General features: G+C 42.8%; 1 protein-coding gene across 1 annotated transcript in view; it reads right to left on the bottom strand.

Annotated features, from left to right (window-relative positions):
- LOC126187915 (senecionine N-oxygenase-like) overlaps positions 1 to 13,248 on the bottom strand; it is a 46,356-nt gene extending 33,108 nt beyond the window's left edge. The window contains exon 1 of the mRNA XM_049929272.1: positions 13,042 to 13,248. Within this exon, the coding sequence (XP_049785229.1) occupies positions 13,042 to 13,241 (200 nt within the window). The 5' untranslated portion in view covers positions 13,242 to 13,248. The remainder of the gene's footprint in view (positions 1 to 13,041) is intronic.
- Positions 13,249 to 27,046: the final 13,798 nt, after the last annotated feature.

Raw genomic sequence — 27,046 nt, 5'->3', positions numbered from 1 at the left:
TGCGAAATGCCGCTTTATGTGCCACTGTCAGCATGAACTTTTGCGAGTTACGTGATTCCAAATATCAGCAAGATGCAGTTCACTTCACTATGTTCGTTCGGGCATTGGTTGACATAGGACTCATTCGTGTCCCTTGACGACACATTGTCGTTAATGTGAGGTGTTGTGGTTTTTGGCTCTGTGCTGTGGCATCTCGCGTGTGATTCAACGAACAAGAAGGTTATCTGGAGCAGCAGTAAGTTAAAGCTGTCAGCACATGGGTCAAAGAACGCAAATGGGATATCTAATGTCGCGAGTCACAGCGCCGTCGGCGCGTGACATGAGCTGGTTAACGCGATTCTGTACTCCCAGCGCTCTCCAGCGGCAGTTATCGGCTTTATTTGGCTTGCAAACCACACCGTTTGTTCATGGAAATGGACGTACGTAATATTCCTACTTTAGCTCTATTACAATGTACATTTCCTTTCTTGACTGTACGCTGGTTGTGTTGCTCTGTCTGTGGTATATGTAAATAAAAAATTCAATAGCCGTGAAAAGTAAAAATACAAAAATGGGAGATACGTCTCCACTCAGGAAGGATATCAGTTTGTAAAAGTTTACCAAACAGAACAAACTCTCTCCTGACGGAATGCACACTTATTTTTACGTAACATAAAACATCACAGAAATTATTTCTACTAATTTCTTGGGAAACTCCCACAACTTTTAGAAAATGCTATGGTGGGAAAAAATAAATGTAAGCAGCAGGATATGAATCATCTACTGGTCTACTCTCGGTTTCGTAATGTGGCGCCTTAGCTAATGACGGTGTGCTCTGCTACCACTGACCTCATATCTCAAGTTATAGTTTTCTAAAGACTTCAATCGCTGAAACGTTATTGACATTTAATTATAACAAACCCCAGAAAGAACAACAAGTTTTCATGGATAATTAGTAGTTCATTGCCTTAATGTGGCTTGCCATCATAATATGCGAGCTCTAAAGCGGAAATGAGTGAATACGACATTTATTTAACCACCAATATGACGCTTCCCGTCCTTTCATTACAACAAATCGTATCAATAACGATCGTTTCCGAGCCATTCAATGTGCTGCTGCTAAGAAACAGCACATATTCATAGGGTGTAACTTATAAAATCGATCGAATATGGGCTTCTGCTGAATACGTCAAATACAGTAGTATGGCATCTTGCTTTCTGCTTGTGACGTAGGGAGCGTTCTTGCTTCTTATTGGTTCTACTTTACGTGGCACGTTACTGGAATATCATCAAGCTTGTTTCGTGTTTCACGTGACGAAATGGCTCCTCAAGGGTTAATAGTAGGAAGTGACTTCTCAGAACTTTCACACATCCGTTTGAACATTAACTAACTCGTCCCCCTTGTCGGTGGCTTAAATGCAGGGGTTAACAGTGTGAGCTCTGTGTGTTATTTTACTGTGCATGAAGTGGACCGCCATAGCACTGTTACAGTTTGCGACGGTATCTGAAGCACGCCGTTGGTTTTCAACTGACCTGGAATTCGGATTACCATCCAGGTGTTGTGGGTATGCGAAACCAGGCTTCTCAACTAAACTTTGGCCCATCTGTTTGTAAATAGTCGAATATCCAGACAGGTACATGTTGTGAATAGGTGCACTCTACACAACGAAATGTACAATGCAAGCGGTACGTTCTGCCTTTTATACACAGAGGGCTGCTTAGTTGTAACCGGGTTTCAAGTGTGTCCACTCATAGCGTGTGGTCTTGGGAGAGTGTTCCGAGACTTCGTTTTCAGACTCGTAGTGTTTTTATTGTTCAAATGACAGATCAGAGCTCGTAAGAGGCGCCGCACCGGATTGGTTACCTTCATTACGGACGCAGCTGTTAATCACTGCGGTCACTGCTGACGAAGCTCATGGCCGTTGTGAGCGTTGTGCACAAGTATGGACCACAGGGGTGCTCTCTTAAGTATTTAATCCACACAGATACTTCGTTGTTGTTATTAATTATACGTTACAAGATGTGTTGTCTTCTGGTTACGAAAATTAAATGGAGCTCCACATCCTAGTTATTTTGTGGTGTGTCATTTTAGTTTGTTTATTAACATGCTTGATAAACTTTAAACACCAAGCTGGGAGTGTGATTTTTAAAATTATGTTGTTCTGTACATGTTAGTTATTTTACGAAGTATTATTTGTTTGTTCACTAGTATATCGTTAAGTTTGAAATTCTCAGCTTCATCATGTGGGTAGAAAGTAATCGTCACAGGGGCGAGAGCTTAGTTGGTACGAGGATTGTAACCTTACGTCTTGGCCAAATTGTATTGTAATTTATTTTGCAGGTGAGCGCTGTAACTATTATACATAGCATTTGAGTGAGTGGCCAAGAAAGACCCAATGATTGGCTACTTCTACTTTTATTTCCAAAGAGTCAGGGAATCTGCTCATTATATTAAACATAAACTGGCTATGGTTGGTCGATTGATACGGGGAAGGGAACCAAATAGCGAGGTCATAGGTCCCATCGGATTAGGGAAGGATGAGGAAGGAGGTCGACCGTACCATTTCGAAGGAACCGTCCCGGCATTTGCCTATAGTAATTTCAGGCAAAACACGGAAAACCTAAATCAGGAGGCCGGACACGGGTTCCAACTGTCGTTCTCCCTAGTACGAGTCCATTGTGTTAACCATTGTGTCACCTCGCTTGATAAGCTGGCTATAGTGTTTTATTGTGACACAAAACTACTTAAATTTTTAGTCTGAGAAATTGTAATATTTTTAGTAAATAAACCGGCGCATCTCCCCGTCTCGGAATCGGTGCCTTAAGACGAAGGCTAGTCATCCGGAAACACTCGAAGAATTCTGCGTCTTAATCCATCGGTTCCGAGACGTGGAGGTACGCAGGTACCGAATCGAATCCACCCAGTTACGAGTGTCGGTGTGCCGGCCAGCTTGGTTGTGGTTTTTAGGTGATTTCCCACGCCCCAATAGGTAAATATCGAACTGTTGCCCAAGTCTCACCACAGTTGCACGGCTTGCAGACATTTCGAAAATAATCGCTGGCTTTCACACGGCTAACATTACAAGCAGACAGATGGGGTAAATATATTCCATCCGCCGGACGGTAGGGCGGTGATGGAGGGAGGGGGGGAGAGGAAGGAGGCGGGAGGGGGGGAATGGGTGTTGACAGGAAGCGTATCTGAACATCCTATAAACTAATCTTCTCGAAGCCGTAAACAACAATGTCGACCCTGCGCCGATGCGGGACAAAAGCATCAGCAAAAGAAGGAGAAGCAGTCAATCTGCGCTTTAGTAACCCAGTTCTCGTTCCCACTGCTGTCGTCCTGTGATACAAAATGCATTAACTTAGAACAGCAACTCTTTTTGGAGAATATATCTGACGTCAGAATAGGTTAAGGAGAAGGCCTACGAGAATGACAGGCCGCGACGCATACGTCACGAAGGTAGTCCAGCGCTCGCTCGCTTGCTCAAATAATCAGACAGACTACTTTTCTTCACGCGTTAACTCGTAACGAGGCGTGTCCGTTCAATTGAAAACTGTATCTTCTACTGGAATCCGCTATTATTAGGAAAATTAAAGAGACCTTTGGAGATAAGAGAACCACTTGCATGAACACCAAGAGCTCAGATGGAAACCCAGTTCTAAGCAAAGAAGGGAAAGCAGAAAGGTGGAAGGAGTATATAGAGGGTCTATACAAGGGCGATGTACTAGAGGACAATATTATGGAAATGGAAGAGGATGTAGATGAAGATGAAATGGGAGATACGATACTGCGTGAAGAGTTTGACAGAGCACTGAAAGACCTGAGTCGAAACAAAGCCCCTGGAGTAGACAATATTCCATTAGAACTACTGACGGGAGAGCCAGTCCTGACAAAACTCTGCCATGTGGTGAGCAAGATGTATGAAACAGGCGAAATACCCTCAGACATCAAGAAGAATATAATAATTCCAATCCCAAAGAAAGCAGGGGTTGACAGATGTGAAAATTACCGAACACTCAGTTTAGCTACTAAATACTAACGCGAATTCTTTACAGACGAATGGAAAAACTAGTAGAAGCCGACCTCGAGGAAGATCAGTTTGGATTCCGTAGAAATGTTGGAACACGTGAGGCAATACTGACCCTACCACTTATCTTAGAAGCTAGAGTAAGGAAGGGCAAACCTACGTTTCTAGCATTTGTAGACTTAGAGAAAGCTTTTGACAATGTTGGATGGACTACTCTCTTTCAAATTCTGAAGGTGGCAGGAGTAAAATACAGGGAGCGAAAGGCTATTTACAATTTGTACAGAAACCAGATGGCAGTTATAAGAGTCGAGGGGTATGAAAGGGAAGCAGTGGTTGGGAAGGGAGTGAGACAGGGTTGTAGTCTCTCCCCGATGTTATTCAATCTGTATATTGAGCAAGCAGTGAAGGAAACAAAAGAAAAGTTTGGAGTAGGTATTAAAATCCATGGAGAAGAAATAAAAATTTGAGGTTCGCCGATTACATTGTAATTCTGTCAGAGACAGCAAATGACTTGGAAGAGCAGTTGAACGGAATGGACAGTGTCTTGAAAGGAGGATATAAGATTAACATCAACAAAAGCAAAACGAGGAAATGGAATGTAATCGAATTAAGTCGGGTGATGCTGAAGGAATTAGATTAGGAAATGAGACGCTTAAAGTAGTAAAGGAGTTTTGCTATTTGGGGAGCAAAATAACTGATGATGGTCGAAGTAGAGAGTATATAAAATGTAGACTGGCAATGGCAAGGAAAGCGTTTCTGAAGAAGAGAAATTTGTTAACATCGAGTATAGATTTAAGTTGTAAGTAGGCTGTTTATGTTTTCTTATTGGCAACTTTACGTAGCGCTCTCTGTATGAAAATCACTGGCTGTGCTGTGTGCAGTATGTGGCTAGTTTGCATTGTTGCCTGCCATTGTTGTCATGAACTGCTATAGCTGGATGTGAACAGCAGATAGCGTTGGGCAGTTGGAGGTGAGCCGCCAGCAGTGGTGGACGTGGGGAGAGAGATGGCGGAGTTTTGATAATCTGTAAGACTGAATGTCAATTATGAATATTAAGGTAAATACATTGTTTGTTCTCTATTAATATCTTTCATTTGCTAACTATCCCTATCAGTAGTTAGTACCTTCAGTGGTTTGAATCTTTTATTTAGCTGGCAGTAGTGGCGCTCGCTGTTTTGCAGTAGCTTGAGTAGCGAAGATTTGAACACTTTCTGTCAACAGATCTATTAAATAATTATTTTATGATCCACATTCTTTAAAAAGGAGCACTTGGAAAGGAAAGAACAATAAGAAGGAACTAGCAACAGTAAAACAAAATTTTCTTTTCAAGTACATGGTAATATTTTTTTTACAATCAGTTGTTGTGGTGCACCACTTTAATTACATAGACATTAAGATGTGAATATGCATTTCCCTTGTCTGCATTGTTGTTTTTACTGTAATATTTTTTCTGCTTGAGCTATGTCATGTTTAGGTATAAGTTGCTGCTGTTTGTCAGGCATAGTGTTACTGAATTTGACTTTGTGTTACTCTTCTAAGCTAGTTTTTCTTGTTTCCTGCATTGCCTTATATTAGTTGTAATATTGCACTTGCTTTGCTAATTTATGTTGCTTGCTTTGCCATTTCTATATTTTGTCATTGATGTTTGTGTTAATTATTTTTTTTTTTTTTTTGCTGCATTACCTCGTCCCTTGGTATATATGTCTGAGCTCAGTAGATTTAAGTTAGCTTAAGAGGGGGTAGACTATATAAGAAACTGACTATGGAGAATAGGTAAAGAATGCATTGCGAAGAAAGATTTGGGCCCCAATGAGTATTGTACAATCAGAAATAATTATTTTGAAAGAAATATGAATAGAATACAGGAAGGAGGTATAGGTAGGATTATCTTGGAAATAAATAATGAGGTAAGAAATATGTGAACACATAAATACAGAAAGCATGCTTGGATAGGATTTTTTTTGGTGGAAGCAAAGGTTGAAATAAGACGAACGATCTATGGAATGAAGGGAGATCTCCAAGCAAAATACTGCAGTAAACCAAACCCTGTCCTTTCCTCTTTGCTGCTTTTTCCAAATATGTAATTGTGTGTTGTCCTTTCCTTTTGGTGTTATCCCACTATGTGTTTGTGTACCCTTGTGTATTTGTGTTTTTCCTGTCTTTATGTGTTTAGCTGATGAGAGCTCTGTTGTAGACTTTTTCTAATAATATGTTATTTACTTTGTAAAGATGCTTAGACATTATTTATTCTGTGTTGTTTTCATGCTCATGTGTGAAGTTGACGTTTCAAAAGTGATTCTGATCTTTTATGTATGTACTCATGTTATCATTCCTGTAACACTGATGTATATGTTTATTTCTATTCTTTTGTAAAGCCCCTATTACTACAAATATTATCTGTATTGTTATGTCTTTAATGTTGTATTTTGTATCTTTGTAATTGTATTCTTATGTTATATAATTGTAATTGACGCCAGTTAATCAAATTAAGTAACTTGAAAGCATTCATTTCACTGCACACATTTCTGTTGGTCATAGTATATGGACACTATGTGAGAAGTTGGGACTGTTAGTGTTTGCACGTGTGTTACTAATTCAGCAAGGGACTGGATAACAGCATTGCTGGTTCTAAGGACAATTCCAAAAACTTTGTGAGTGCACAAGTGGTGGTTATGGACTTGCTCTATTATCCGCAAGACTCTTCAATGGTGATTGTGCACCTGCACAGTCGCAACAGATGGCTGCTGGCCATCTCTACAAGGACTACAGTGGGTCTACACCTCTGGTGGCCCACAAATACCACAATCTCTACCAGGACTACAGTGGGTCTACTCTTTGATGACCTATCTACCAATCTTCTTCAAAACGTCAAATGACTCTGCTGTGGGTTTGCTCTGTTGTGGCCCATTACCTGTCAGCATGTCAAGAGTCAGCACTGTCTTTCTGTTGGAAGGACAACACTACTTCTTCAAGACTGCATGGAAATCCACTACTTCTGTGTGCAATTTCTTTTACTAATGAGACTTTGTGAAAAAAACTGTAATTACTATTATGATGAACGATCAGGACTGTCTTTATGGACTGTGAGAAAATTTTAGCTGTTGACCAACATTGTATCAATAAGTGTGTGCATTGGATATCTTTGTTAGTGTAATTATGAAAAATTTTATCAAATCATTATTGGCCACTGGCCAAAAACATTTGTAAAATTTTTTGTGGGGAGCATGGGGGCTATGTAAGTAGGCTGTTTATGTTTTCTTTATGTAAGTTTGCTGTTTATGTTTTCTTATTGGCAACGTTACGTAGCGCTCTCTGTATGAAAATCACTGGCTGTGCTGTGTGCAGTATGTGGCTAGTTTGCATTGTTGCCTGCCATTGTTGTCATGAACTGCTATAGCTGGATGTGAACAGCAGATAGCGTTGGGCAGTTGGAGGTGAGCCGCCAGCAGTGGTGGACGTGGGGAGAGAGATGGCGGAGTTTTGATAATCTGTAAGACTGAATGTCAATTATGAATATTAAGGTAAATACATTGTTTGTTCTCTATTAATATCTTTCATTTGCTAACTATCCCTATCAGTAGTTAGTACCTTCAGTGGTTTGAATCTTTTATTTAGCTGGCAGTAGTGGCGCTCGCTGTTTTGCAGTAGCTTGAGTAGCGAAGATTTTTGTGAGGTAAGTGTTTTGTAAAAGGTATAGGTTAAAGTTAGTCAGGGCCATTCTTTTGCAGGGATTTTTAGATAGTCAGATTGCGTTGCGCTAAAATTATTGTGTGCCAGGTTAAGCACAGTCTTGTACAATTCTTCTAAGTGGACGTTTCACATGTAAAATTCTTCTAAGGGGACGTTTCAAAGTGTGAGGAAGTCATTTTTGAAAGTATTTGTATGGAGTGTAGCCATGTATGGAAGTGAAACATGGACGATAAATAGTTTGGACAAGAAGAGAATAGAAGCTTTCGAAGTGTGGTGCTACAGAAGAATGCTGAAGATTAGATGGGTAGTTCACATAACTAATGAGGAAGTATTGAATAGGATTGGGGAGAAGAGAAGTTTGTGGCAAAACTTGACTAGAAGAAGGGATCGGTCGGTAGGACATGTTCTGAGGCATCAGGGGTCACCAATTTAGTATAGGAGGGCAGCGTGGAGGGTAAAAATCGTAGAGGGAGACCAAGAGATGAATACACTAAGCAGATTCAGAAGGATCTAGGTTGCGGTAGGTACTGGGAGGTGAAGAAGCTTGCACGGGATAGAGTAGCATGGAGAGCTGCATCAAACCAGTCTCAGGACTGAAGACCACAACAACAACAACTGTTGTTAGTCCTACAATGATGAGGAGTCCATAGGCCGGCTTTTAACTTGTTACGGCCGTACTGGCGTACAATAAAATAAAATCATGCTAAAATGATTATCAGTTGCATAAGGCACCACTTCCAGCATGCAATGGGTACGGTTAATCAGAAGAGAGTAAATGCTATAAACAAGTCGTTATATCATTTATATCGAGTATCGATCTTAAATTTTTCTGTAGTACTGTTAATCAGTAAGACTTCATAACAGCAGATCCCAGTGGAAGATGCAATTCTCGTTAGTACTTACACGACCATTTGCGAGTTAACAGGTTTAGAAACGCATTTCGTGTGCTGATCTGAGCGAACGAGCGAGTTAAGGACTACCTTCGTGACTTACGCGCCGCGGCCTGTCTTTCTCGTGGGCCTCGAGGAGAAGGAGATAGTAAACCGATAATCAAGTATAAAATGATGAAATTTTTAAAAACTTCCTTTAAAACATTTCAAAATTTTGAAAAAGTTTCACTATGTTGTCTCAATCGCATCAACATTAAAACTTTTTAAAAACTTTTGACCAGTATCGGTAGCTTAACTGCCATCTCCAGACCACAGACAGTGTTATAAAAGAGAAAAGCATTCTACAACACGGTTGCATTGTCCACAACATTAACGTTTAAAATCCTTAGATAAAACCTGTTAATGCACTGCCATGCTACCTGTGACAGCAACTGACACATAGAGCCCGTACAGCGTCGTAAAATTTTTATACATTGTACGTCTGTATAATTATTATCGTTACAGTCAATAACTACAGAGATTCGCCGTTTAAGCTGTGCTTGAAGTCAAATTGCATATTTCTCTTCAAGTACAGCTTTCATGGCAAATCACTTTTTGCAGGCGCTAACTTTAACGAAAATAATCACACAGACCTTTCAATATATACAAAAGTTTTCTTTACAGCTCTGTATAGCCTGTATGTTTCAATTGCTGTCACAGATAACGTGGCAGAATGTAAGCGATTTTACGTGAGGATTTAAAATAAGAATGGTGTGGAAGATGCTACGGCGTTGTACTCTGCTAGTTGCGGTAATCACACTACGTGGTCTGAAGATGCTATTTAATCTCTCGAAACTGGTCATCACTTCGTACAAATTTTTAATTTTAAATACGGTTGAGACGATACATTGAAAGTTTCTGAAAATTCTAAAATGTTTCATAGAAAGTTTCTTTAAGTTATAATAATTTTATATTTGATTAACTCATGTTGGGTTTGAAACTGACTGGCACTGACACAGCGTGACATGTATCCCTGGTCGCTGTTGAATAGGAACCTTTAACGACCACTGTTCATACTTCGTATTACATTTCTGCATGTTGTTCACCATTACTTGTAGATACGGTGCACAGTGCGTCTTAATCCTCCGAAAAATCTGGCAGTTTCACTCACAGTACGATAATCGGCGCGTAAAACCGCGATACCTCTTCTTTTTTGTCATTCTAAAGCGTCTCTACGTCCACCCATTTTACTCTGCTGATTCGATACAAGTGACCGTGATATGTACAGAACTACACATCTTTGGCGAAGATCCACATGGCTAGGTGGTACTACAATCCTGGAAATTGAAATAAGAACACCGTGAATTCATTGTCCCAGGAAGGGGAAACTTTATTGACACATTCCTGGGGTCAGATACATCACATGATCACACTGACAGAACCACAGGCACATAGACACAGGCAACAGAGCATGCACAATGTCGGCACTAGTACAGTGTATATCCACCTTTCGCAGCAATGCAGGCTGCTATTCTCCCATGGAGACGATCGTAGAGATGCTGGATGTAGTCCTGTGGAACGGCTTGCCATGCCATTTCCACCTGGCGCCTCAGTTGGACCAGCGTTCGTGCTGGACGTGCAGACCGCGTGAGACGACGCTTCATCCAGTCCCAAACATGCTCAATGGGGGACAGATCCGGAGATCTTGCTGGCCAGGGTAGTTGACTTACACCTTCTAGAGCACGTTGGGTGGCACGGGATACATGCGGACGTGCATTGTCCTGTTGGAACAGCAAGTTCCCTTGCCGGTCTAGGAATGGTAGAACGATGGGTTCGATGACGGTTTGGATGTACCGTGCACTATTCAGTGTCCCCTCGACGATCACCAGTGGTGTACGGCCAGTGTAGGAGATCGCTCCCCACACCATGATGCCGGGTGTTGGCCCTGTGTGCCTCGGTCGTATGCAGTCCTGATTGTGGCGCTCACCTGCACGGCGCCAAACACGCATACGACCATCATTGGCACCAAGGCAGAAGCGACTCTCATCGCTGAAGACGACACGTCTCCATTCGTCCCTCCATTCACGCCTGTCGCGACACCACTGGAGGCGGGCTGCACGATGTTGGGGCGTGAGCGGAAGACGGCCTAACGGTGTGCGGGACCGTAGCCCAGCTTCATGGAGACGGTTGCGAATGGTCCTCGCCGATACCCCACGAGCAACAGTGTCCCTAATTTGCTGGGAAGTGGCGGTGCGGTCCCCTACGGCACTGCGTAGGATCCTACGGTCTTGGCGTGCATCCGTACGTCGCTGCGGTCCGGTCCCAGGTCGACGGGCACGTGCACCTTCCGCCGACCACTGGCGACAACATCGATGTACTGTGGAGACCTCACGCCCCACGTGTTGAGCAATTCGGCGGTACGTCCACCCGGCCTCCCGCATGCCCACTATACGCCCTCGCTCAAAGTCCGTCAACTGCACATACGGTTCACGTCCACGCTGTCGCGGCATGCTACCAGTGTTAAAGACTGCGATGGAGCTCCGTATGCCACGGCAAACTGGCTGACACTGACGGCGGCGGTGCACAAATGCTGCGCAGCTAGCGCCATTCGACGGCCAACACCGCGGTTCCTGGTGTGTCCGCTGTGCCGTGCGTGTGATCATTGCTTGTACAGCCCTCTCGCAGTGTCCGGAGCAAGTATGGTGGGTCTGACACACCGGTGTCAATGTGTTCTTTTTTCCATTTCCAGGAGTGTATTTTCATACAGTTCGCAGCGCTCCAAAGTGACCAGCACGCTCTTTTAAGTGGGATGAATAATGCGAGGGGTGTTCAATAACTAACGCAACATTTTTATTTCGCAGCCAGTTTCGGTTGAAGAAACGCGGAATTTGTTGTGGGACATCGCGGAATATTCCCGCTCCAGTCCCTTTATTTGTACGCTCCAAGGAGAGCGCTGTCTTTTTCTTTTTTTCTTCCCTTGCGGAAAACCAGCATTGCAGATATTCATAGGCGCTTGCAGAATGACTATGGAGATCTCGCAGCGGCCAAAAGCACGGTGAGTCGTTGGGCGAAGGGGACGCCATGATCACAACACGGTCGCGAAACCAGGCTTATCTCCCGTTTTTCTTTTTTTCTTCCCTTGCGGAAAACCGGAGCATTGCAGATATTCATAGGCGCTTGCATGATGACTGCGGAGATCTCGTAGCGAACAAAAGCAAGGTGAGTCGTTGGACGAAGGGGCCGCCATGATCACAACACGGTCGCGAAACCTGGCTTATCTCCCGTGTGTCGGCCGCAGACAGCTATGACTACTGCAGTGTTGAAAGCGCTGACTCTCATTCGAGGTGGTCAGAAGGTCGCAGTCAAACATCTCGCGGCACAACTGGACGTCTCTGCTGATAGTGCTGACACACTCATCCACCAGCTGGTGAACTCAAAGGAGTGTGCCTGTTGGATTCCTCACAGCCAAAGATCACAAAGAGCAGCGAAGCGCAATGTTTGCGGAATTGTTACGAGGCTGATCGTGTCGAATACCGTCGTAGACGATGAAAGATTGTTTCATCACTTCGGCCAGGAAACAAAACGGCAATCCAAGGAGTGGCGCCAGACCACCTCTCCTCCGAAGAAAAAGTTCAGAGCCCCACCCTAAGCCAGTAAAGTCGTGACGACAGTGTTCTGGAACTCTGAAGGCGATATTCTTTTGACGTCCCACATCACAGTACAACGATCAACCCCGAATTGTATTGCGCTACCCTCAGGAAACTGAAGAAACGATTTCAGCGTGTTCCTCGCCACAAAAAAAGAAACGAACTTCTTGTCACTGTTCTTCCGCCGGCCGGGGTGGCCGAGCGGTTGTAGGAACTTCAGTCTGGAACCGCGAGACCGCTACGGTCGCAGTTTCGAATCCTGCCTCGGGCATGAATGTGTGTAATGTCCTTAGGTTAGTTAGGTTTAATTAGTTCTAGGGGACTGATGACCTTAGAAGTTAAGTCCCATAGTGCTCAGAGCCATTTGAACCATTTGAACTGTTGTTCCTCATCCACCCTTACAGACCAGATTTCGCAACTTCTGACTTCCAGCTGTTTGGTCCAATGTAGGATACACTCTCTGCGAGAAACTGTATGTGAATTATGGGGAGATTATTGATGCAGCAAGACATTCGCTCCGACGTCGACCGGTAGAGTTTTACCACTCGAACACGCATCCCCCCCTAAATTATCCCAAGGACAAACACACACACCCATACCCGAGTTAGGACTCGAACCTCCGCTGGGACCAGCCGCACAGTCCATGATTGTAGCGCCTTAGAGTAGCCATAAGAGTCGGGAAATATACAGTGCATTGGAATCCTGAATTGAACCAAACTGCTTTCAGAAGAAATGGATGTTACTTATTGAATGCCCCTCGCTTTTGGTGTGATGAACTTTGGTGAGAATGGTAAAACGAGGCCTCTTGCTGGCGAGCTGACTCACTCGAGGCTGCGGTACATGCTGCTGTGGACCGGCCGTCCGTCCACGTCGAGTCCCGTCTTTTCCGTGAAGACCCACGTGCCACCCAGCTGGTCGCCTCGCTCGAAGACGGTGACGCTGTGACCCCGTGGAGACTCCAGCAGGTGCCTGGCCGCCGCCAGCCCGGAGGCTCCTGCGCCAATCACCGCCACCTGCATCTTCATCCGACGTTGCGCTCCAACTGTTAAACAAGCTGCTCGCTAATTCCCCGGGGTTATCGAGTTATAAAAAGTCGTGGCTGACGCCACTCTGCAGCTTCGCCTGTTATCACACAGGCCAGCGACAGACATATTTCCACTGGTACTAGAACGTCACCAGAGGTTATCGAGTTCTAATATGTATGCTCACGTAATACAATTATAGAATGAATTCAGAAGTCCGCTGTGGCAAACCAGAAGTTTAAATCAAACACTTGCACTGCTAGTTCCAAGACGCTGTTTTTTTATCATAATTGTTTATATAGACCTACATTTTTATCTACATACATAGTTCGCAAACCTCCGTAAGGTACACGGCGGTGTTTACCTTCTGCCACTATTAAACATTCCCTTTCCTGTTCCACTCGCTAATTAAGCGAGGGGGAAAGCGACTGTACAAGCCCTAATTTCTATTATCTGTCTTCGCCGTCCTTAAGCGAAATGTAGATTGACGGCAATAGAATCCTTCAGCAATCAGTAGCAAAAGCTGATTATCTAACTTTTAACAGTATCGCTCTCGTCCAGGGATTCCCATATGAGTCCACGGGCACTTCCGCAACACTCGTGTGTAGATCGAACCTAACAGGTACAAATCCAGAAGCACTCCTGTGAAATACTTCTTTTGCTTTCTTTAATCCAACCTGGTGTGAGTTTCAAAGAGACGATTAGTTCTTCAGACTTTGTCACACTAGTTTTTATGCTCTGCAGATAAGTTACACTTCCTACGTCTCTTCCAATAAACAAAAGTCGAAATTTGTCTTCCCCGGAACACACCTCACGTGAACGTTCTACACTGCTTGGAACTAACTACCCACAAGTAAAGGAGGAAACGAAATGAAACTTCACAGTTTGACAGGATATGTGTTGTTACTTCAGCGGTTGCGATATCGAGTAGAACTTGACAGTATGAGCCCACTTATCAGTATTACATTGTACCCGCTCTGGCCTGGATGCATGCACTGATTAGGTTGGGAAGGGTATCACGAAGCAGTTGTATCCTCTCCGAAGGCAAGCTGGCCGACTACTGTTGTAACTGGTCGTTTAATATCCTAGCCACTGATGCTGGGACTGAGTTCGAGTTGGTGGCACACATGTTCTATCGGGGGCTGAGCTGGGGATATTGCTATTCACGGGAGTACCTCAACATCAAACAGACGTTTCATAGAGACACTTGCCATTTGTGGACTAGCATTGTCCAGTTGAAAGATTGCACCGCAATACTGCACACGAGAGGTACCATATGACGACACAGAACATACCGTTGCCTTAGTCACAGCTAGCAGCGACCTAAAGTCATATACTATGACTCTCCATTCCATAATGTCAGGGCTAATACCGCTGATCCTCTTCAAGTCATTGGAAGAATGGATTCTCTCTCTATGCCACCACTGTACTTGCGGACGATGGGCATGTGGGGCAGTGCAGAATCGCGACTCATTGCTCAACACAATGACATACCATTCGTCAGCTGCCCATGATTCTCGTTCATGAGACCACTCCATACTCAGCCGTTTGTGTTGTAGTGTTCAGGGCATCCTATGCATGGAGCGGTAATTCCGTAGTCCAGCTGTTGCTAGTCTCTGACCAGTCGTGCGGAATGACACAAAATATATCAGGGAGTCCATTTCTTGTTCTCGTATGGCAGCAGTAGATGTGGAGGGTTATCATGAGCTTGGTGCACAACACGACGAACCCCCCCTCAGGTCGACAGACGCTGCAGACAAGTACGCCTGCCCTTACATACCCAGTCAGTCCATAGGGCCACTGTAACATCGAATGCCCCACAAATCTTGATATTGTACTACTCGAACAGCCAGCCAAATGGTGACTCACAGTGAGACCCTTTTCGAATGTCAGGTGCCGATAACAGTGTCATACAGGATTACGTGACAGCCCCATATCCCTCACAGTCTTCATTCAGCACCTCACGCTATACAAGCGTCTTATATACCAGACGTACTAAAAACACTAAACACGGACAGCAGTAATGCTCTCTACTGGTCGCTCTACCTGTCATGGACAACTGATACTTTTATCATTTACAGATCTGCAAATGGCGTATCCGTGTATGGACGTACATGGACATCGTACGCCAGGTACACTCTAACACAGAAAATATATTAAAAAAAACGGGAAGACTCACTACGAAGGAACTATCCGAACGGGACGGAAATCTATGATGTGACGTAAATGTACAAACAAACAAATCATTCAATTGCAGAAAAACTGGATGATTTATGTAAGAGGAAGAGCTTCACAAAATGAGCACGTCAGTAACGCATTGCCTCACCACTGTCATTTACGCAGTTAATTATTCGGTTTGGCATTAACTGATACAGTTGTTAGAAGTTCTGCTGGCGCATAAGAACATCAAAATCCCAAGCTGGTTAGAGGGTCCTGCCTGTAATGTTCCATACGTTCTCAGCAGTGGGAGATCCGACGGCCTTTCTGGCAAGGCACAGTTTTTCAAGCGCGTAAACAAAATCTCTCGCTTTGTGCGGATGGTCATTGCCTTGCTGAAATGTAAGCCCAGAATGGCTTGCCATGAAGGGCAACAAAACGGGTCGTAGAACATCGGCGACGTACCGTTGTGCTATAAGGAGACCGTGAATGACAACCAAAGGGATCCTGGTATGCAAAGCACCCCAGACCATAAACGCTGGTTGTCAGGCTGTAGGGAGGGAAGGGCGGGTGACATTTAGTCTGGTATCCCATCGCTGTCTATGGCGTCTCTTGGCACATCTTCAGCCTGGAATCTCATTGACTGGAGTAGAATTGTATTCAGTAATGAGTTTTGCTTCAAACTGCGCCTCGATGAAGACTTGGCTGGAGACGCCCTGGACAGCGGTGGGATGCAAATCCGACTGTCGCCCGCCTTACGGCCGGACAGTCCGAAGTGGTGGTTTGGGGTTCCATTTATTTTCATAGTAGGACCCCTCTGGCTGTTATCCGTGTCACCCTTACATTCCAGCAAGATAATGTCGGCGAGAGTTTCTACTGCTTGTCTTCGTCCTCGCCAAATATTCCCTTGCGCAGGAAGGTCGCTGGATCTCTCTCCAGTTGGCAACGTTTTGAGAATTATGGGCTGGGCCCTTCAACCAGTTCGAGATTTTGACGATCTAATGCGTCAGTTGAAGAGAATTCGGCACGATACCCTTCCGAACGACATCCAGCAACTGTATCAATCGATGCCAATCCGAATAACGGCTTGTAAAAATGGTTCAAATGGCTCTGAGCACTATAGCACTTAACTCGGAGGTCATCAGTCCCCTAGAACTTAGAACTACATAAACCTAACTAACCTAAGGACATCACACACATCCATTCCCGAGGCAGGATTCGAACCTGCGGCCGTAGCAGTCGCGTGGTTCCGTACTAAAGCGCCTAGAACCGCTCGGCCACCGCGGCCGGCTAATTGCTTGCATAGGGAACGGAGGTGGGCCAACGCATTGTTGACTTCCTCAGTTTGTGAAACTCTTGTCTTTAATCAATCATCCAGTTTTTCTAAAATTGTAATCAGTTTATGTATGTACATGTACATCATACCTAGCCCTTAATTACAGTTCATTTTTGCTAATTTCTTTTCGGTGCGTCGGTTTATTTATTTTTCTTGTCTTGGAGTGTATTTAATCGACGTGATTATGTCAAGTATCACGTCACTAATATCATATTCGAATATTAAGGGAATTTTTTTTACTCATCTGCAGTAACTTTAATTTTCCTGCATTTGAAGCAAGCGCCATTCATCACAACAAAAAGAAATTCAGTCTTGGTCATTCTGATACTCCTATAGTCATTGGATGACGATACTTTCACGGAAACTGCAGTGTCATCAGTAAACAGTTGTAGACTGGTCCCTATCCATCACATCGTTTATGTACTGTATATAGACAACAAGAGTGGGGTCTATCACTCTTCCTTAGGGCGCTCCTGGCGAAATCGTTGTCTCTGATGAGCACTCGCACAGGACTAAGTACTGGTTTCTGTTCGATAATATTTCTTCGAGATACTGACATATCTGAGAAACTATTCTGTACGCTCGGATCTTCGGTAACAGTCTGCAGTGGAACACTACGTCAAAGGCTTTCCATAAATCTAGGAATAAGGAATCTTCCTTCTGGCCTTCCCCCATGATTTACAGGATACCGTTTGAAGCGTTACTCCCCCTGGACAGAAGTCGGCATTGTGCCTTTTGTATTCAATCCCGATGCAATTTCTGTGCTCATCGTCAATGTGAAGGCCAAGGGTTACAGTAAACCTGCAGCGGTGCATCGGAACCTACTACTGGACTCCCAGGAAAGGTTCCAACACAGACTGTTTGAAGCGTTGCCCCCACTGGATAGAAGTCGTCATTGTGCCTTTTATATTCAGTCCCGATGCAATATCTGTGTTTCATCGTCAATGTGAAGGACCAAGGGTTACAGTAAACCTGCTTGTGCATCGAAATCTAATACTGGTCTCCCAGGAAAGTTTCCAACACAGACTGTTTGAAGCGTTACTCCCCCTGGACAGAAGTAGGCATTGTACCTTTTGTATTCAGTCTCGATACAATTTCTGTGTTTCATCGTCAATATGAAGGTCCAAGGGTTACCGTAAGCCTGCAAAGGTGCATTACAATCTACTACTGGACTCCCAGGAAAGGTTCAAGTCACAGACCGTTTGAAGCGTTACTCCCCGTTTACAGATGTCGGCATTGTGCCTTTTGTATTCAATCCTGACACAATTTCTGTGTTTCATCGCCAATGTGAAGGTCCAAGGGTTACAGTAAACCTGCTTATGCATCGAAATCTAATACTGGTCTCCCAGGAAAGTTTACAACACAGTCTGTTTGAAGCGTTACTCCCCCTGGACAGAAGTCGGCATTGTGCATTTTGTATTCAATCCAGATGCAATTTCTGTGTTTCATCGTCAATGTAAAGGTGCAAGGGTCACAGTAAACCTGCAGTGGTGCATCGGAATCTACTACTCGACTCCCAGGAAAGGTTCAAAGCACAGACTGTTTGAAGCGTTACTCCCCCTGGACAGAAGTCTGTATTGTTCCTTTTGTAATCAATCCCGATGCAATTTCTGCGTTTCATCGTCAGTGTGAAGGTCCAAGGGCTACATTAAACCTGCATTGGTGCATCTGAATCGAATACTGGTCTCCCATAATACACCAGTCACCTTTACATATGTACAGCGGAAAATCAAATGACGTACATATACGCTGTAAGGGATTGGAAAGTTAAGCGCCATTTAGATGCAAATCAGTGTCCAGGAGATGAACTTACTTCCCCGCACCTTCCCAGAGACATCAGAATCACTACTAAGTCTTACTTACAATGATCAAATTATAAAGATTTCGGGGGTATGCTTTTTCTAAAGCTTACTGACTGCAAAATGCCGAAACATTTCACACATGAACCTAAGCAAAGAGGGTAGTAACGAAACACCGTACTTCCCTGACGTTAGCCAGGAATTGGTACGAGACTGTAGGTCGCATTTCCCTGGTTGGATAAATCGGATAGATCAATGACACACAACTAGCGGAAGTGGCGTCCATTTCAAAAATTTACAGCTGGCGTCGAGCCAGAGCCAGTTATTATTATTGTGCTTGAGCTAAAACAATGTCTCTTCCAGTATCCATACAGTTAAATATTGAGTAAACATTTCAAATAAAAGCCGGTCGGAGTGGCCGTGCGGTTCTGGGCGCTACAGTCTGGAGCCGAGGGACCGTTACGGTCGCAGGTTCGAATCCCGCCTCGGGCATGGATGTGTGTGCTGTCCTTAGGTTCTGGGTGACTGATGGCCTCAGAAGTTAAGTTCCATAGTACTCAGAGCCATTTTTCAAATAAAAACAAAAAGTGGAAAAGGAATAATACGAGGTGCATTCAAGTTCTAAGGCCTCCGATTTTTTTTCTCCGACTGGAAAGAGATAGAAACATGCGCATTGTTTTAAAATGAGGCCGCGTTCATTGTCAATACGTCCCAGAGATGGCAGCACCGTACAGCAGATGGAATTTTACAGCCAGCGGTGAGAATGAGAACTGTTTTAAACACTTAAAATGGCAACGTTTTCCTTACTTGAACAGCGTGCAATCATTCGTTTTCTGAATTTGCGTGGTGTGAAACCACTAGAAATTCGTCGACAGTTGAAGGAGACATGTGGTGATGGAGTTATGGATGTATCGAAAGTGCGTTCGTGGGTGCGACAGTTTAATGAAGGCAGAACATCGTGTGACAACAAACTGAAACAACCTCAGGCTCGCACAAGCCGGTCTGACGACATGAACAAGAAAGTGGAGAGAATTGTTTTGGGAGATCGCCGAATGACTGTTGAACATATCGCCCCCAGAGTTGGCATTTCTGTGGGTTCTGTGCACACAATCCTGCATGACGACCTGAAAATGCGAAAAGTGTCATCCAGGTGGGTGCCACAGATGCTGCCGACAAGTGCGAGATTTATTGCACATTCATTTTAACAGCTCTGGCACCAAAGTTGCTAACAGATATAATTTTACATAAGAATGGAAAAGAGAATTGAGGATCTGGTAGATAGTGATCAGTTTGGCATTAGGAAACGCAAAGGCTCCAGGGTGGCAATTCTGCTGATGCGGTTGATATAGGAAGCAAGACTAAAGAAAAATCGAGACATGTTGAAAGTCTTTATCGACCTGGAAAAAGCGTTCGAAGATGTCAAATGACGAAAGGTCTGCGCAACTCTGAGGAAGATAGGGGTCAGTTATAGAGATAGACGGGTAGTATACAACGTGTACAAGAGCCAAGAGGGAATAATAAGAGTGGGCGACCAAGAATGAAGTGCTCGGATTAAAAATGTGTAAGACAGGTATGTTGTCTTTCGCCCCTACTGTCTAATATGTACATTGAAGAAGCAATGATGGAAATAAAAGAAAGTTTCAGGGATGGAATTAAAATTCAAGATCAGAGGATATCAATGATACGATTCGATGATCACATTGCTATCCCGAGTGAAAGTTAATAAGAATTACATGATCTGCTGAATGGAATTAACTGTTTCATGAGTACAGAATACGGACTGAGAGTAAACAGAAGAAAGACGAAAATAGTGAGAAGTAGCAGAAATGAGAACAGCGAGAAACGTAACATCAGGATTAATATCAAGACGTAGAAGTTAAGGAATTCTACTACTTAGGCATCAAAATACCCAATAACTACAAGCAAGTAGACCATCCAAAACCGCCTAGGACTGGCAAAAAGAGCATTCCTGGCCAAGAGACAGCTGCTAGTATAGAACATAGGCCTTAATTTGAGGAAGGAATTTCTGAGAATGTACGTTTGGAGCACAGAATTGTATGGTAGTGAAACATGGACTGTGAAAACAAGAACAGAAGAAAACTGAGGCATTTGAGATGTGCTAGAGACGAATGTTGGAAATTAGGTTGACTGATAAGGTAAGGTATGAAGAGTCTGCAAGTGTTGCTGAGGAAAGGAATATATGGAAAACACTGACAAGCGGAAGGGTCAGGATGATAGAACATCCGTTCTAACATTAGGGCACAACCTCCATGGTGCTGAAGGGATCTGTAGAGGGCAAAAACAGTAGAGCAAGACAGAGAGTGGAATACATCCACCAAATAATTGAGGACGCTGGTTGCTGTCTCTAGTCTGAAATGAAGAGGTTGTCACAGGAAGGAACTCGTGGCGTTTACTATTTTCATATTTAAATACTAATGGCCTCCCGCTGTCTTGTTACTGCAATATTTTGAAGATTGAAATGAAGAAAAAAAACACGTTTCAAGGAAATTTTAAGGTAAAATTTTGCACTTGTACGAACTGTGTTCTCATTAAATATCTAAAAATGATAGCTAAATTTTCTACATGAAAGCGCTGAAATGTAAAGTTATGCGAACCAAACCATCTGTTTTCATTAAGAAACAGATCTTACTATCCATACACATATACACGACTAGTTTCTGGACTTTTATTTCGTACGTTGAAAAGACTACAAAATTCATTAGATTACAAAAACAGCTCTCTACTAATGTTATTCATACAACTCACGGTGGCTCAATGCAGGATAGGAATGCATGGTATACACCTGGTACTTACCCTACCGAATATTGACTATTTTCATGTTTCAACTGCCTGGCTGAGATAATCTGTGATGTGATTCGTCTAAGGGTGTTGCTAAAAGAATTAGCGTAGCTACGACGCCGCATTTAGCATTACTGACCTGTACAGTGCTTAATTACTACATAGTTTACAGTAATTTTTTGAATGTGAAATGGATTTCCCTTAAATTAAAATTACTGCATCTAATGAAGATAGTGCTTTGTGCTGTTTCTCTGCTACCACGCACTTTTTGCCTATTGGGATGGCGACCGCATTGTTCCCGAAAATTCTGAGTTTCTGCCTCGCCATATATTTAATTTTTCGTTGTAGTTGTATGTGGCCTGTTCATTTTTTTACGACCTATTGTGTTGGAATTACACGCTCAACTCGAATGTGGTATATGATTTTGGGAAGCGTTCCAAGAATTTGAGAGAGGTAAACGCTTAATAATTTTCACAAGTTCTGTAATGTTTAATGGAAATCCAAAAACATCCAACGGTAAGACCAGTTCGGATGAAGCATATTTAGATGTACTTGAAGGGTGTAGACCCATGTTCCGCGAGTTAGTATATTTCATAGTTTTAACCTAGTACGGCTTTCGTGTGGGTGGTTATTTAGTCGAATGTTACTCCGAGATATATAGTACTGCTAGATAGTAGTGAAATTATTAGGTTGTAATTGATGGGATTTTTCGGGAAGCTGCAGGTTTTGACGGGAGAAAGGATACTGCTGTGAATCGTATCCCCGTCGACCTTGAAGTTTAATTCCATCCCTGAACCTTTCTTTTATTTTCAACATTACTTCTTCAATGTATAGATTGAACATTAGGGGCGAAAGGCTACATCCCTGTCTTACACCTTTTTAATCCGAGCGCTTCGTTCTTGGTCGTCAACTCTTATTATTCCCTCTTGGCTCTTATGCGTATTATGTATTGCCCGTCTCTCCCTATAGCTTATCCCAACTTTTCTCAGAATTTCGAACATCTTGCACCACTTGACATTACCCTTTTTCCAGGTCGATAATCCTATGAACATGTCTTGATATTTTTTTCAATCATGCTTCCATTATCAACTTCAACGTAAGAATTGAAATTCTTGTGTCTTCACCTTTCCTAAAGGCAAACTGATCATCATCTAACACATTCTCAATTTTCTTTTCCATTCTTCTGTATATTATTCCTGTAAGTAACTTTGATGCATGAGATGTTAAGCTGTCTGTGCGATAATTCTTGCATTTCTCAGCTCTTGCAGTCTTCGGAATTGTGTGGATGATACTTTTCCGGAAGTAAGATGATGTGTCGCCACACTGATACATTCTACTCATCAACGTGAGTAGTCGTTTTGTTTCCCCTAATGATTTTAAAAGTTCTGATGGTATGTTATCTATCCCTTCTTCTTGATTTCATCTGAAGACCTCCAAAGTTCTCTCGAATTCTGATCCTAATACTGGATCCCCTATCTCTTCTAACTCGATTCCTGTTTCTTCTTCTATCACATCAGAAGAATCTCCCGTCTCATAAATGCCTTCAATGTACACATTCGTCCAAACCGTTCTCTCCTCTGCATTTAACAGTGGCATTTCCATTGCACTCTTAATGTTACCATCCTTGCTTTTAATTCCACAGAAGGTTGATTTCACTTTCCTATATGCTGAGCTGTCTTCCGACAATCATTTCTTTTTTTTCGATTTCTTCACATTTTTCCTTCAGCCATTCCGTCTTACCTTCCCTACACTTCCTATTTATTTCATTGCTCAACGACGTGTATTTATGTACTTTTGGATTTCCCTGAATATTTTTTTACCTTCTCCTTTCATTGATCAACTGAAGTATTTATTCTGTTACCCTTGGTTTCTTCGCAGTCCTTGACCTCTTTCCGTTTGACTTCACTGACTCCTACTGCATCTAGATTGAGGTTTCGCAATTCCCTTTACGGATTTTCTAGCTTCCATACCACATTCAAGCTTCTGACATTCCACGTCCTTATTCGTGGTATGTTATCCTTCTTCTGGTTTTGCAATTTTTTTCTTACGCTCACCTCCCCCATTGGCAGTCCCCTCCCGGAGATCCGAATGGGGGATTATTCAGGAATCTTTTACCGATGAAGAGATCCTCATGACATTTTTCAGTTACAGGTCACATGTTCTGTGGATGAACGTTATGTGCTTTTAATGCAGTGGTTTCCATTGCATTCAACATCCTCATGCCGTTTATCATTGCTGATTCTTCCGCCTTAGGGGCAGTTTTCCACCCCAAGAACAAGACATCTTTCCCATTCTCTGCCCTCTTTTACAAGGCCGTTGACAAAATAAGGGCGATTTCTTATGCCAGAAGTCTTCGTCCGACAGTCCCGATTAATAATCAAAATTGAAGCGGTGGCGGACTTCGAACCCAGGGCCGACATCATTTTGATCACTGATCAATGATCTGACCTTTTTTTTAATTTATTCGTAGTGGCCGTCACATGACATCCGTTGAAGTTAGTTGTTGATCCCTTCAATCAATTTTTTTATTACAGACACCAGCCAGATCTCTGACTGAACACGCTGAGCTACCGTGCCAGCTCACCCCTAGACTACAGGTTCTTCCCAATAGGTCTCTATATCCTTCATGCAATACCGTTTTTTTGAATTAGTAAATATGCCATGGGATGATCGTCATCTGTCTTGTAGTGGTTTTCAGGTTTTTCCTTTCTGTGGCGCTCTCTGTCGCACCAAATAAACCTGCGACTTTTCGCGCCTCCCTTCCTTAAATACCTTCTCTATTTTTAGTCCTATATACCATGGGTCCCACAATCTTGAACAATATTGTAAGGTAAGATGCACAATTAATTTGTCAACAGACTCCTTTTGCAGAGTGACTGTATGTTCCCAGATAAACTAAGTCTGCAATGTGCCCTACTTACGATTCGCCACATGTAAGGAGGGAATTTCAACATGTGTAGCTATTGACAGGGGCGTAAATACAATTTTTATTTTTCATCTTTGTTTTATTAACTTCGCCGCCTGTGGGCTTTAGCGAAACATAATCTCAATCTTCAGCCAGTAGGTTTAAATAGACACAAAGTCAAAAATATTTACATATGTTTTTCTTTTCAAATTGTTAAAGGAATGACTTTCATAGATGGCACTAAAAACAGTTTAGACTGGAATTTCCATCATTTTAATTAAGTAAAACATATAGATGTATTGTATAAGATATTAAAGCGATGCCTTAAATAGGCAGCAGAAGCCTAATGACCTGCACTGGAAAAGGATAGCTGAGAATGGGATATGTTATACTTTATGTAGGGTCGATGAGTATTCGCAGAAACAAGGTACTCCGGTGGAGTGTAAATGTGGAGACGAAAAAAAATGGTTCAAATGGCTCTGAGCACTATGGGACTCAACTGCTGTGGTCATCAGTCCCCTAGAACTTAGAACTACTTAAACCTAACTAACCTAAGGACATCACACACATCCATGCCCGAGGCAGGATTCGAACCTGCGACCGTAGCGGTCCTGCGGTTCCAGACTGTAGCGCCTAGAACCGCTCGGCCACTCCGGCCGGCTGTGGAGACGAGGCTGGGTATATGGGTGGATGGTAAGTAATAGTGATGCAGTAGGAGACTGAAGTAACAGTCAGGCCGTATGGTAAAGAGGAGATACAGATGGAAAGAGGAGCCTTGACGCGCGGTGGGATAGGAAGAAAAGCGTCAGAGATGATACGATTGATAAATATAGGAATGACTATCACTGTCTTCTTTGTTTCGTATTTAAATGGGAGTAGGACGAGGATGCTGGCTAATTAATAGGGGAAATGAATTTCCTGTATGAGTCCGTGATCTTTCGGCACTTGTCATCAACAAATGTCTGCAATCAAGCCAAGCCTTTGCTATGCAACAAAAACTGTAAAAGATGAAAATTAAAAAATTAAAAAAAGAAGCGTTTTAAAAGGACACTCACGTGAAAACCTTGAAAGTTGCAGAACAAAGTTACGGTTTTAAAATCTGTTCTTAATCAAGGTGTCAACCAACAGTTGGCTCAAAAATCTGTGGCGCCAGTGTAGTGGACGTTATCTTCAAATTTCATTATATTATTCATATTTTTGTCTATTTTCATACTTATAAAAACACAGCTGGCCTTAAAAATTTCAATATTCAACGTAAAAATATAAAACACAATTTATATGAGTATATCTACTTACTCATGAAATTAGCTTTTGAGATGGCACCAGTTTGCCCCTCTAGAGTTCATTAATCTTTTAAAACTGTTAATCGTTTGTTGTATATTAGACTCCTGTCGCTCTTAATATTCCTGTAATCCTAACTGCAGATACTGAAGATGGCAGTAGCGGAAACGACATATCAAATAAAGAAAATTTAAGTAGCGATCAAGACGGTTTTATTCACAAAATGTTACAATCTTGCACCACTACTGTTCACTCTATATGTCTAAATAGGAGTGACGGAAATAGAAGAAATGTTCTTAAGTGAGATGAAACTTCAGAAGAAGTACGGGACCTGTTGAATGGATTGAACAGTCTGATGAGTACAGGATATGTATTGCAGGTAAACCGGAGATGACGAAAGTTAAGAGGGGTAGCATAAAGGATATTAGCAATAAACTTGACATCAAAAGTAGTGACTAGAAATAGATTAAGTGAACGACGAGTCGTCCTTTGGAAGTGAAATGACACGTAATGGGCGAAGCAAAGAAGCAACAAGCACATAAAACGGATGGTATCATGCTAAGAGGGCATTTCTGGCTAAAATAAGTCTACTACCATTAAACTTCGGCTTTAATTTCAGCAAGAAATTTATGAGAGCATATGTTTGTAGCACAGCGTGGTAGTGAATTCTCGTTGTGGGAAAACTGGAAAAGAAGATAATGGAAGCGACTGGAGTGTGGTGCTAAAGAAAGACGTTGAAAATTTGGTGGGCTGGTAAGAAATGAGTAGATTCTCCATAGAATCGACGATTAAAGTAAAATATGAAAACAGTGACAAGAAGAAGGAACAAGATGGTAGGACATGTCTGAAGATATCAGGCAATAACTTACTTGGTACCAGGGGGAACTGTAGTGGGTAAAAAGTGTTGGGGAAGACAGAGATCTAAATACATCGAACAAATAGTTGATTCGTGGCGTACCACGCTAAGGCTATAGATACTATGGTAAGGAATAGCTCAGTAGGTAGTTCAGCTGAAGGGCAATCCACATCTCTAAAAAGGGCAGTCACATAAATTGGAAATAGAACATAGGGACTAAGAAGGTAACATAAGAAATACTTCAGTTGATTGACGAAAGAAGGAAGTATGAAAATGCTCAGGGGAATTCAGGAATACAGAAATACAAGTCACTTAGTAATGAAATAAATCGGAAGTGGAGGGAAGCTAAGGCGACATGGCTGTATGTAAAATGTGAAGAAATCGAAAAAGATATGGTTGCCGGAAGGACAGACGCAGCATACAGAATGTCAAAACAACCTTTGGTGAAATTAAAAGGAAGCGGATAACGTTAAGAGCGTAATGGGAGTTCCTTTGTTAAATGCAGAGTTCCTAGCAGTTAGACGGAAAGAGTACACTGAAGGCTTCTGTGAGGGGGAAGACTTGTCTGATGACGTGACAGAAGAAAAAAACAGGATTAAAAGAGCTTTCGAAGACTTAAGAGCAAATAAGGCGGAAGGGATAGATAACATTTCATCAGAATTTCTAATACCATTG

The sequence above is a fragment of the Schistocerca cancellata genome, chromosome 5 (assembly GCF_023864275.1).
Source record: "Schistocerca cancellata isolate TAMUIC-IGC-003103 chromosome 5, iqSchCanc2.1, whole genome shotgun sequence".
Taxonomy (NCBI): domain Eukaryota; kingdom Metazoa; phylum Arthropoda; class Insecta; order Orthoptera; family Acrididae; genus Schistocerca; species Schistocerca cancellata.
The sequence above is the reverse complement of the archived record's forward strand: the minus strand, read 5'-3'. Positions and strand labels throughout refer to the sequence as shown.